The sequence below is a fragment of the Biomphalaria glabrata genome, chromosome 6, assembly GCF_947242115.1.
Source record: "Biomphalaria glabrata chromosome 6, xgBioGlab47.1, whole genome shotgun sequence".
Lineage (NCBI taxonomy): Eukaryota > Metazoa > Mollusca > Gastropoda > Planorbidae > Biomphalaria > Biomphalaria glabrata.
The window spans coordinates 36572871-36585177 of record NC_074716.1 but is presented as its reverse complement, the minus strand read 5'-3'; the positions used below and the strand labels follow the sequence as shown (position 1 = coordinate 36585177).

Below are 12307 nucleotides of genomic sequence, written 5' to 3'. Positions count from 1 at the left end.
TCTGGTATTGAAAGCTAACAAAATGAATATTCTGAGGTATCTACAAAGCATTATCCTGCTATTATAAAGTTTTATTTCAAAAACTTTATATGATATTCTTACTTACTTAGATCCTCCCACGCCGTTCGGCGCACTGGGCAGAAAGCTGCTTCCACAAAAATCTGTCATTGGCAATGTCTGAAGCCTCTTCCCACCTGCTCTTAGGACCTCCATGAAAGTATGGCGCCAAGTTGTACTAGGATGTCCCTGTTTGCGCTTTCCTCGTAATGGCCTCCATGCCATCGCAACTCTTATTATGCGTAATTCATTTTGTCGGAGACATGTCCCGCAAACCTCATGCGACGCTCTGTCAAAACCCCACTAAGGGATCGACTCCACTTCAGCATAGGTTTTCCTTGATTGAGAAAAAAACTCTATAACGGACTCATAAAATCCGTCTTAGCCATCTATGTTGAACAACATTTAGTCTTTTTCAATTTTGGCAGATGACATTTCACTGAATTTAGTAATGGAGCCCAGCCACTTTAAGAAATTGGTAACCTTTCTTGACCACGCTCTTGTAATTATGTGATCCATAGTCTAGCTTGGATCGGATCAGACTCCGATATAGCATCAGCAAGGTATCTCTGTCAGCTATCCAGTCAGTATTACTGAGTACTCTGAGAATGTTTAATGACTTTTGGCATTTTTTCTTAAGTTCCTTAATATGTGGGAGAAAATTAAATTTGAACCTAGGGTAAGGCCTAAAAATTTTGTAGTTTTAACAACAGGGATCGTCTTTTGTCTAAAAATAAATCAAGGTCTGGATGGATTCCCCTTTAATTATAAAAATGCATCTTAACAGTTTTGGAGTCCGAAAATTTAAAACCATTATCGTTCGCCCAATTTTGAATTTTGTTGAAACATAATTGTAATTTTTTTTTTTTTTTATAAAGTATTCATGTTTTGCCATAAGCCTATTATTTATCATCCTTTCCACGGTTTTGCAGATGCAGCTTGTTAGCGCTACTGGGCGATAGTTAGCTGGGTCAGACCCATCTCTTCCAGGTTTAGGTATTGGTATAACTGTGGCTTTCCTCCAGCTGTTTGGGAAAGCGCCTGATTGTCATACACAGTTATAGAATTTTAGCAGGGTTGTCAATGAGGGTTCGGGAAGATGCGTGAGGAACTGATAATGGATTTGATCTTCTCCTAGCGTCGTGTCATGTGATTTGTCCAGCGAGTTCCTCAATTCTTCAAGTGAGAACGGTTTTGTTATAGTCTTCATTGTTCTCTGATCTGAAATTAATTGGATGTCTTTCCTCCCTGATTTTAACTTTTTGGAATTCTGGCGTGTAGTGTGCAGTGTATGACGTATCTGCTATTGAGGATGCAATATTGGGGGACGTAACAGTTCGTCCTTGGTTTTTCAAATGCCCAATTATATTTGATTCATTCTTTCCCTTTGATTAGCCTTACAACCTTCCAAACCTTTCTAGCAGAAGTTTTGGCATCCAGACTGCAAACAAAATTTCTCCAGGAATTCGTTTTGGCTGAACGTGTTGTTAGCTATCCTGAATAGCTTTAGATTTAGCTTTAGATAAATGAGGCCAATTGTTTTTTCCTATCGGCAATAGCACTCTTGCTAGCTGCGTCAAACCATAGTTTGCTAGGCCGAATTTGCAGAAGTCATGTTCCAGAAGTCACCCAATAAAAGCTACTCTGCACCAAAAATAACCGTAAACGGACAGCCCCTTAACGTGGTAGACCACTTCACATATCTGGGTAGTGTAGTATCAAATGACGCCTCACATTCAAAGGAAGTTGATAACCGTCTGGCCAGGGCCAGTAGAGCTTTTAGACGCCTTCAGGCGAGAGTTTGGCGGAATAAATCGCTCCGCCTGCCTACAAAAATCAATGTCTACCATGCGGTGGTTCTCTCAACCCTTCTGTATGGCTCTGAGACATGGCTACTATACAGAAAGCAACTAAGACTACTTGATCACTTTCACCAAAGATGCTTGCGCTTCATCATGGAAATACGGTGGCAAGACGGCACTACAAACAGCGATGTCCTTGCGAACGCCGGTATGGACAGTATAGATCCGACAGTTACGCTTGGCAGGGAACGTATCCCGTATGAGAGATGAACGTATGTCAAAGGCAGGTAGTCGACGAAACAGAGGTGCCCCACGGAAACGTTTCAAAGACCAGCTTAGGCGCCAACTCGCCTTAACTGACATAGAAGAGAGCACCTGGTTGCATGCGGCCTCAGAATGAGACAGCTGGAGGTCACTCACAAAGGCCGCGGGATACACATTTGAGACCAAAAGAAAATCTGCTGTCGAGGACAGACGCAAACGGCGAAAAGAAAGTCTAAATCGACCACCTGCGGACAATGGGTATGCTAGCCCTGGGAGTGGCAAAATATCTAGGTCAAGCTGGAGCTGCGCAGCCACGGGAAATACTGCATTCCTCACTAATCTTCAGACAAGCCTTATTAATAAACATGGTTTCTATAGTATTAACCATTTGAGTTTCACAACTCTTGAATTTATGTGTCTACTATCGCTTCTATTTTATTCTGGGTTTTATCCTACGTTCATAAATATCATACGTACGCCTACATACATATAGCTTTAATATGACATAGTTTTTCGAAACCTCATATGGTTATTGGACGACTCGTACACTTCTTGTCAACTAGACGTTCGGCAACTAATGCCAAACTTTTCACCTAGTTGTTCGACAACCCTTATATCATGTGTAACTTGTTTTACATTTTCAATAAAGTTAACTAATATTGTCATTAGCTCATTAGCATTCATCATCAATTACTATGTTCAACACGACGATTTTACCACTGGCGGATCCAGGAGGGGGGGCCGTAGGGGCGATCCCCCCCCCCACTCGGCGGGGGGGGGGGGGGCGGACGAATTTTAGTATAGAATTCACACAATTTGTATACAAATTTATTACTTATGTTAATAATATATACTAATTATTTATATTTCAACCTATTTTTTTATTATTTCGCCCCCTCCTCTAGTATGTTGACCGATTTGATGGGGTCGGGAGGGTTCAATGGTATCTATCCCGCCCCCCCCCCCATACATTTTCGAGTGGGGGGGCGGTCCAATTTATTTGTAGAAATCAAAGCTTGCTAACAGAATCAATTAAATATCTATATGATTAAAACTTGTTATTGATATTTTAACCGATCTTTATATTATGTCGTTCCCTGTTTACCGTTTGGGGTTGGGGGTGGGGGGGGGGGCGAATACCTCTACTGCCCTTCCCACTTAAACCATTTGAGTGGGGGGGGGGGGCGGTCCTACTTTTATGGAGAAATCATAGTTTGTGAACAAAATTAGTTGAATTAATCTATAAATTTTATATTATGTCGCTCCCTTTCTGCTATCTCGGTCGATTCGGTGGGGTTGGGGGGAGGGCGATTGCATGTACTGCCCTTCCCACTCTAGCCCTCTGAGTGGGGGGGGGGGGCGGTCCTATTTTTATGGAGAATCATAGTTTGTGAACAAAATTAGTTGAATATCTATATAATATAAACTACGTATTGATATGTGAACACATTGTATATTATGTCGTACCATACTCTAATCTCAAATGTTATCATTAGTAAATTTAAATGAAAAAGGGTTGCACCATGTGGGAAGGGCTATATATGCAATTGCATTTCCCCCATCGGACAAACCAATACTTTTTCTTTTAGTATTATAGTTTAGAAATTACAAAATGTAAAAAATCTGCCACTAATATAATTTATATATACTACAAATTAAATTCTTATATCGAGTCGCCCTACTTTTTTTTTTTTTATTCTTTAATGCCAAATGCAATCTTTAGCAGAAATTATTAAAGGAGCGAGGATTAATCGTTTTCATTCTACCCCCCTCCCATTTCCAGAGTTTATGTAATTTCACATGAATTTATCATAATTATTTTAAGAAAGACTTTGCATTGGAAAAGTTAGAATTCAAACGAAATTTTTCAGTATAAGAATCATTACTCAATCGGATATTTTTCTAGTTAAATAAATTTGGGACTATAACTCACAACTTATACTATAATGTTATTGAATATTATTTATCGAATAATTTTTTTTCGGCGGCGATCCTCAAAGCCAAAATCTAAATATGTGGGTTATCTTATCTTTTCAAGGAACAAATCGGTTTTATTTGCAATGTATTAAGGGCCTATAAATTCATATTAGATTATCTTTCAAGTACAATATTATTCAAAAGGTCCTTTTTTTTAATAGTATGAATAATGAGCTTTAGGTCAGGAGAATGCGTTTCTGCAGTGAAAAATGCCAGAAAACGCTTTTGGCGTCGGGGCTTCGCCCCGAACTCCATTGATGAATAATGAGCTGTAGATGTCAGGAAAATGCGTTTCTGCAGTGAAGAATGCAAGAAAACGCTTTTGGCGTCTGGGCTTCGCCCCGAACTCCATTGATGAATAATAAGCTTTAGATGTCAGGAGAATGCGTTTCTGCAGTGAAGAATGCAAGAAATCGCTTTTGTCGTCGGGGCTTCGCCTCGAACTCCATTGATGAAAGCTTTAGATGTCAGGAGAATGCGTTTCTTCAGTGAAAAATGCAAGAAAACGCTTTTGTCGTCGGGGCTTCGCCCCAAACCCCACTAGGGAACCTTATAGCGTTGCCCCACTTTTTCGCCGAAGGTTGAGAAATGCTGCTTTTTAAAATTCTCATATATATATGTGTGTGTATGTGTGTTCTGTACACACGTTTATGCATAGGGTTAGGGTTTACTGGGCGTTAGAGTTAGGGTTTGGAAAAAAATCGCCCCCCCCCCCCAACTCCAAAGTTCTGGATCCGCTAGTGCGATGAACTGACACAGTGTAGCAAGTGACACTTTAATTGATTGTCCACACCTACATTGTATCTCGAGCAAAAAATCTTATTGCCCCACTAACTTATGTTTAATTGAGATCATCTCCCTAGCTATGCTTTTATATTTATAGTTGTTATTAACAGACTCTTTAAGCTATTTTTTGTCATCATCTCCCCTGATTGTAATCACTATCTTACCGATCTGATGAATGCACTTCGATTTAGGGCATCTATAAGATGCACGAGATAAGTTTCCTAACGTGTTTATTTTTTTGCAGCCTACCTCAGGTGACACTACTGATATTACGATCACACATTCTTTTATTATATATGTGCTAAGAGTGAGATTAAATATTCTCAGTAAGAGTTAAGATGCAGCCCCCCCCCCATTATCTTTTCTGTGAGTAAATAAAGAAACATTGTATATTTTAATATTTGTATCTTACTCTATTGTCTGTTTGTTGCGTGCCGATTTATCTGTGGTGACCAAGCACATAACGCACTCCAACAATCATCCCCTAGGGCCTATACACAAAACACGCCAAATATACAAGCAATACACGTTGGTCGTCACACCAGTGCACATAGAGAGAGGGGTGTAGAAGGGGAGGAATTATCAGTATGTCATGAAGTGAGGGGAGTGGAAATGTCTCTTCTGCTGTGGGTATACTACTGTATACGAAGGTGACGCTTCTCCCATTTACCTTCACCAATCCCTTAGCCGCCTTAGCCTGTTAAAAAGTTGGATCTAACCATCTTTCTGCATCCTCTCTGTTCTTTGCATTGGCTAGAATTTCATTCAATGACATGCCTTTTCATTCTTTAATGCTGTCTTCCCACCGCTTCCTCTGTCTTCCTCTTCTTCTTATCTTATGTTATATAATACAGACGTTACTTCAAAAAAGAAGATGATTACGTCCTACGCGTCATGCATTTAGTCATGCATATTAACCAATGACTTAAATTCAGCCAAGTCACTGGTTTTCCTGGCTAGCTCAGTCAACCCATTGCATGCTCTAATAGCACTAGGGAAGAAGGAGTGTTTGTACAAATTTGTCCTAGCATATGGGACGAGGAATGTGCCTTTATCTTTGTGTCTTTCAGAGTATTTTATTAAATTTTGTTTTTGTATTTGAAGATTATGGTTCAGTGTTTTATGTATGATTGCAACTTTACTTTTGAGCCTTCTGTCCTGAAGGCTTTCTAAATTTAGTGATTTTACTAAAGGTGTTACTCTAGTCAAATGTGAATATTCGTTTGTTATGAATCTCACTGCTCTATTTTGTGTCTGTTCCAGTTTTTTAATGTTTTCTTTGGTTGAGGGGTCCCAAACAGAGGATGCATATTCTATTATTGGCCTAACCAAGGTTTAAATAACATTTTAGTTTTATGTTCTTATTTGATTTATAGAAATTTCTTTTAATAAATCCTAATGCTTTGTTTGATTTTTTTGTAGTTTCATCAATATGTGGATTCCATGACAGTTTTTCATTTATTATAACACCTAGGTATTTTGCGTTTTTAGTCTGTGTTACTGGTTTGCCATGAATAAGATAAGTGGAATTAATTTGTTTTAGTTTTTTTGTTACTCTTAACAACTGACATTTTTCTGGGTGGAAAGACATGCTCCAATTTGATTCCCATTTCTGTAATTCATCTAGTTCTCTTTGTAAAATATCTGTGTCCTGTGTTGTTTTTATTGTTCTATATATTATGCAATCGTCTGCAAATAATCTGACTTTTGTTCCTGAAGTAATGCAATTTGGTAAATCATTTATGTAAATTAAAAATAGTAGTGGACCCAATACTGTTCCTTGTGGTACACCTGAGTTTACTGTTTTCGGTGTTGATTTAGAGCCATTTATTATTACAGTTTGTTCTCTCCCTATCAGAAAATCTTTAATCCACTGATGCAGTGAACCATTAATGCCGAAATATTTTAATTTTTTAAGCAAACTATGGTGGTGTACTTTGTCAAAAGCCTTAGAAAAATCTAGTAAGATAGCATCTATTTATTCACTATTATCTAAACCTTTTGAAAAATCATCAATTAGTCCTATCAGTTGTGTTTCACATGATCTATATTTCCTAAAGCCATTTTGGTATGGTGTGAGGACATTATGTTTGTCTAAGTGGTTTATGATGTTGCTACATATTATGTGTTCTAGGATTTTACATGTGATGCTGGTAAGTGATACTGGTCTGTAGTTTCCTGGGTCAGATTTTTCTCCTTTTTTAAATAGGGGGGTGACATTAGCTTCTTTCCAGTCCTTTGGTACTCTGTCCTGGTTAAGTGAAGCCTGAAAGAGTATTTTGAACACTGGGGCTAGCTCATTGCTTAGTTCTTTGAGTAATCTAGCTGGAATACCATCAGGTCCAGATGCTTTATTTGGTTTGGTGTTGGCTAATAGTTTTTGAATTCCATTTTCTTGTACTACTATATCTTCTATGTTGTTTACTTGGTTCAAATTCAGTAATATGTCTTTGTCTCCTGGGGCTGAGAATGCTGATGCAAAGTATTTGTTTAGGATGTTTGCTTTAGTTTCATTATCATTATGTATTATGTTATGTTCATCTTTTAATGGCGCTATGCCTGTTGTTTCCATTTTCTTAGACCTAATGTATGACCATAGGTTTTTGTTGTTATCTTTAGATATTACATTGTTTATGTATTCACTCTGCAGTTGTCTGCTTACTTTTTGGGTTAAGTGTTTAATTTTTGTATACTTTTTGTAAACTCTTTCTGCATTAGTTTCTTTAAATTTTTTATATAGGTTTACCTTCTGTTTACAAAGCTTCTTTAGTCTATTATTAAACCAGCATTTATTTATTTTGTTTGATGTGTATTTAGTTGGTATATGATTTTCTATAATGCTTTTAAGATGGTTTTTAATGAAATTCCAGAGGTCATCGACTGGTTGGTTAATGTCTTTTTCTAATAAGAATGTTTGTTGAAAGTTTAGTGCAGCTTGGTGTAGTTGTGTCAGGTTACATTTATTCCAGAGTAAGATTTTTCTTTTGGGTTTTGTATTGGCTACTGCTTTTATCTGACTGTGTATTTTTATGATCTCATGATCTGATAGACCAGGGATAATTTCATAATCAACTACTAATCCAGGTCTGTTGGTTAAGAAGAGATTTAATGTGTTGTTTAATCTAGTTGGCTTTTTAATGATTTGATCTAAACTTAGGTTGTGTAAAGTTTCTATGAAAAGCTCATTTATGTCCTTGAGGTTTTGGTGTTTATCTATGGTTAGTGTTTTCAATTTATATCAGGTAGGTTGAAATCACCCATAATCTTCGTCCTGATACTGTCTCTTGAAGGAAGATCTTTGCGAGACCTGAGGACCTTGTGATGTGGCCATAGAGTTTGAGTTAACGTTTTTTGACAGTGATTAGCAGGTGATTGTGGGGTAAGGGTTTCTAATCTCTTCATTTGTAGTGCGGTCTTTGTAAGTGCCACCTAGGAACTTTCTGTAGCATCTTAATTCAATTGTTAGGATCCTCTTTTCGAGATCTGCAGTAAGTGTCCCGGATTCGCTTGCATGTAGGAATGTGGCCTTGATCATGGAGCGCATCAGTCTGATTTTTTAGTCGAGGACTATGCTTTTGTCTGTTCAGATTGTTTTGAGTTTTGGCAGTGCTGCTGTAGACTGTGCAATTTTGGCCAGAAGTTCAGGTCTGATTCCTTCATCTGAGACAACAGCTCCGAGGTATTTAAAAGTGAAAGCTTTTCACAACCGATGCTGATGTCTCTTTTAAAGCCCCATTGGCTATTGGTTATAATTTATTTATAATATGTTTTTTTCGGCATTGATTCACATACGGAAGACTTGTCTAAGTGCTTCACCAAGTCAGCTATTTCTTTTTCTGTCCCTGCCAGGCCATCTGTCGTCCGCAAAGCGCAATTAAGTAATTGTTCTTCCTCCAATAGTTATAGAGCCTTCATAGCCCTCGAGAGCATCTTCCGTTATCCTTTCATGGAAGATATTGAAAATAATTCGTGGGAGTAGGCAGCCTTGTTTCACTCCGTAGTTTTAAACCAGTCTCGAATGTTGTTGAAGTACACTGCACTAAAGGCCTGCTTATAGAGGTTTTGGTTAACTTTTACTATGTTTTGTATTGTATTTTTCCATTGTTGCCCAGACTGACCCATGCCTGCATACTCTGTCGAAAGCTTTCTTGAAGTCAATGAAGACATGAAAAAGGTTCTGTTGGTGTTGGAGCTATTTCTCACAGAGTATCCTGAGGTTTAGGATTTGTTCTTTTCTGCTGCAACCTTGTCTAAACCCCACTTGTTCATTTGTTGTCAGCTTTTGGTTTTAGCCGGTTTAGTATAATTTTTAACAGAACTTTGCTGGCATGGCTTATGAGGATGATCGTCCGATAGTTTTGAAAGAGTTTCAAATTACCTTTCTTTGAAAGAGTGATGATGAATGATTGGGTCCAGGATTTGGATCATTCTCCTGATTGCAAGATCTTGCTAGAAATATTTAAAAGTGCGCTTATCATGGTTTCTCCTAAAGCCTTTAGAAGCTCAACAAAAATGTTGTTCACTCCGGCTTATTTTCACCTTTTTAGTGCTTTCACCACTGATGTTACTTCCGAGCGGAGAATATGATAGGCCTACTCCTCGATGTTGGATATTGCATGGACTTTTAGTAACTCGGTATCTCCTGAGATTTCAAAGTTATACAACTCTGGACAGTACTCAGCCCCTATTCTTATCACATCTTTTTCCTCGGTCGGACATTTATTCTTTCTTGTCTTCTATTGTGTTAGTTTTATTATTATTATAGCTTTTATATAGCGCTACTTTAATGCTTATAGCATGCTCAGAGCGCTTTGGTCCAATCTCATTTGTGGATCAGTGGGGGGTGGGGGGGTATCTAGGAGTTGGTTTTCCGTGCTGCCTTTAGGCGCTCAGTAAACGCAACTCTGCCCGAGCCGGGTGTCAAACCTCGAGCCCCCTTCTAGGTAGCCAAGTTCAAGCGCACTTAGCCTCTCTACCATGTTTTAAGATTGTGTGGCTGGTACGCTTTTTTACTTTCATTTCTGTTCAGCCCCTCCTCAATTACTTGACAATTTTTTCTCTATCCACTTCTTCATCGCTTCTTATGTATGTTGAAATTTTGTATTCATTGGCATATTTTTGATCGTCGCATAATTAAATTCGCCAGGGGGTGTGATTTCTGCTGAAGTCACATTATGACAGGTGTCGAATGGGAAAGTACATGCGTAAGGGTGGAGATGATAGTAATACTATTCATGAGCGAAGTTGGAGACGCGGTGGCTGAGCGGTAAAGCACTTGAAGATTGTGATTTTTAATTTCGGGATCTTTGGGCGCCTCTGAGTCCACCCAGCTCTAATAGGTGCCTGACATTAGTTGGGGAAAAGCAAAGGCGGTTGGTCGTTGTGCTGGCCACATGACACCCTCGATAACCGTGGACCAAAGAAAAAGATGACCTTTACATCATCTGCCCTATAGACCACAAAGTCTGAAAGGGGAACTTTACTTTTTAAGAGTAGAGATGATAGTAAATAGTCTTCATAGACTAGTTGGTAGAAATAATAATGATAGGGTTAACTGAATACATAAATGCTGAAACCTAAGTGATATTTTAAAGTAATCTGAGACGATCTGTCGCACTGTTGTTGTTGTTTTTTAATCGTTTTCTTGTTTACTTATTTTATTCAATTTAAGTAAAATTTGAAACAGTGCTGTTTGATATGTTAAGTTTAGTAAAAGAACACACATATGGAAATTAAATCATTAAAAATACATTATATTTTTTCTCTACAGTCATTCTTACTTATTCCTTGTCCCTAGAGTCCACCATGTGGTGTGAGTCATGATATTACAGAATTGATATACCGGGAATCTGCTATTAGCACACTAATTGTAGAATTATATTACTCACCTCATAAATATAATGCAAACAGCAGAATGCAAAAGGATGTTCAATAAATGATAACCTAATGGCTCTAGTTCACTAAGAGCATAGTTTAATCTGAAGGTTGCCACACACAAAGGTCGGTAAGACTTATGGCTTTTTTCCTGGAAAAAAAATGCAACAAAATTGGGAACCAACATTAGTGTAAAACTGGGTATGTCTTATTTGACATGGGTATACTCTGGAAGTTTTATGAGAGCCTTTTAATATACTTTATGCATATTTTTATATTCACTATATTTCCCTTTTATAAGCACTGCTAGCATTGCACACCGGGTACCCCGTTGATTTGTACGCAGAATCTTTCTCATTCCCTATCACTCGCTCTCCTTCTTTCTTTCTCTCTCTGAAACACCTTTTTTGTTTTTTCTCCTACAAATCGTTACGTTATCAAACATATATGAATTGGAATGACCCGCTCTATAACACACCCATCGCACGACACATACACGCACACATAAATTCTAAATTCTAAATTCTAGTATCACTTCTACTATTCCCCCAACCCTTCGGCCACAACAACAAAAAAGTAAAAACTACAAACAATCTCTGACTTATCTTTGGCTTATCAATTTAATATCAAAATTTTAAATATTTTGTATGCTAATTTTCGACCGAAATCCCCTACTCAGAGCTGGATTTCACTACAGGCGAAGTAAGCTATAGCTTTAAAAAAAAAAGGTGTCTGAATGATCAATTGTCACATATACTTAAAATATCAGGTGATTGAGCCTCGCTCGGATGAATAATTTGTTAAGGAAGGATATATACCCGAAGTTATTTTGGGAATATTGTTGTAATTACGAAAATGAACGATCGGGTAAAGACTATCAATCCGAAGAGTTGCTTTTTCGTTCTGTCAGTTCTCAATGTAATTGTACATGGCGATTAGGATAGAAATTCCCCCCAACAGTAGGCCTATAGAAAACCACAGCTCACGTCTTAACGCTCTACATTGCTTCTTTCGCGTAAAACTATTGGGCTATTATAGTCTTGGAAGAAAGTCTTTTCAGTGTAACTTCTAAAATGGTTACTTTCTGACATTTAATATTGCAATTAATATATTCATTATGGCTCTGAGACATGGAAACTTTACAGAAAACAACTAAGACTTCTTGAGTGCTTTCACCAAAGATGCTTCCGCTCCATCATGGACATACGGTAGCAGGACCGCACAACAAACAGCGATGTCCTTGCCAACGCCGGTATGGACAGTAAAGAGGGACTTCTTATGGTCCGACAGTTGCACTGGGTAGGACACGTATCCCGTATGGGAGACGAACGTATGCCAAAGGCAGTATTTTTTTGGTGAGCTAAAAGATGGTCGATGTAACAGAGGCGCCCCACGGAAACGCTTCAAAGACCAGCTTAGGCGTCAACTTTCCTTGGCTGACATAGAAGAGAGCACCTGGTTGTATGCGGCCTCCGAACGAGACAGCTGGAGGTCACTTACGAAGGCCGCGGGATACACATTTGAGACCAAAAGAAAATCTGCTTCCG

General features: G+C 38.3%; 1 protein-coding gene across 4 annotated transcripts in view; it reads right to left on the bottom strand.

Annotated features, from left to right (window-relative positions):
- The window catches only part of LOC106060865 (protein O-mannosyl-transferase TMTC3-like), a 162037-nt gene that overhangs the window by 113657 nt on the left and 36073 nt on the right, over nt 1-12307 (bottom strand). For all 4 annotated transcript variants that reach the window (XM_056033756.1, XM_056033754.1, XM_056033753.1 and 1 more), the window contains exon 3: nt 10775-10911. In XM_056033756.1, the coding sequence (XP_055889731.1) occupies nt 10775-10911 (137 nt within the window). The remainder of the gene's footprint in view (nt 1-10774; nt 10912-12307) is intronic.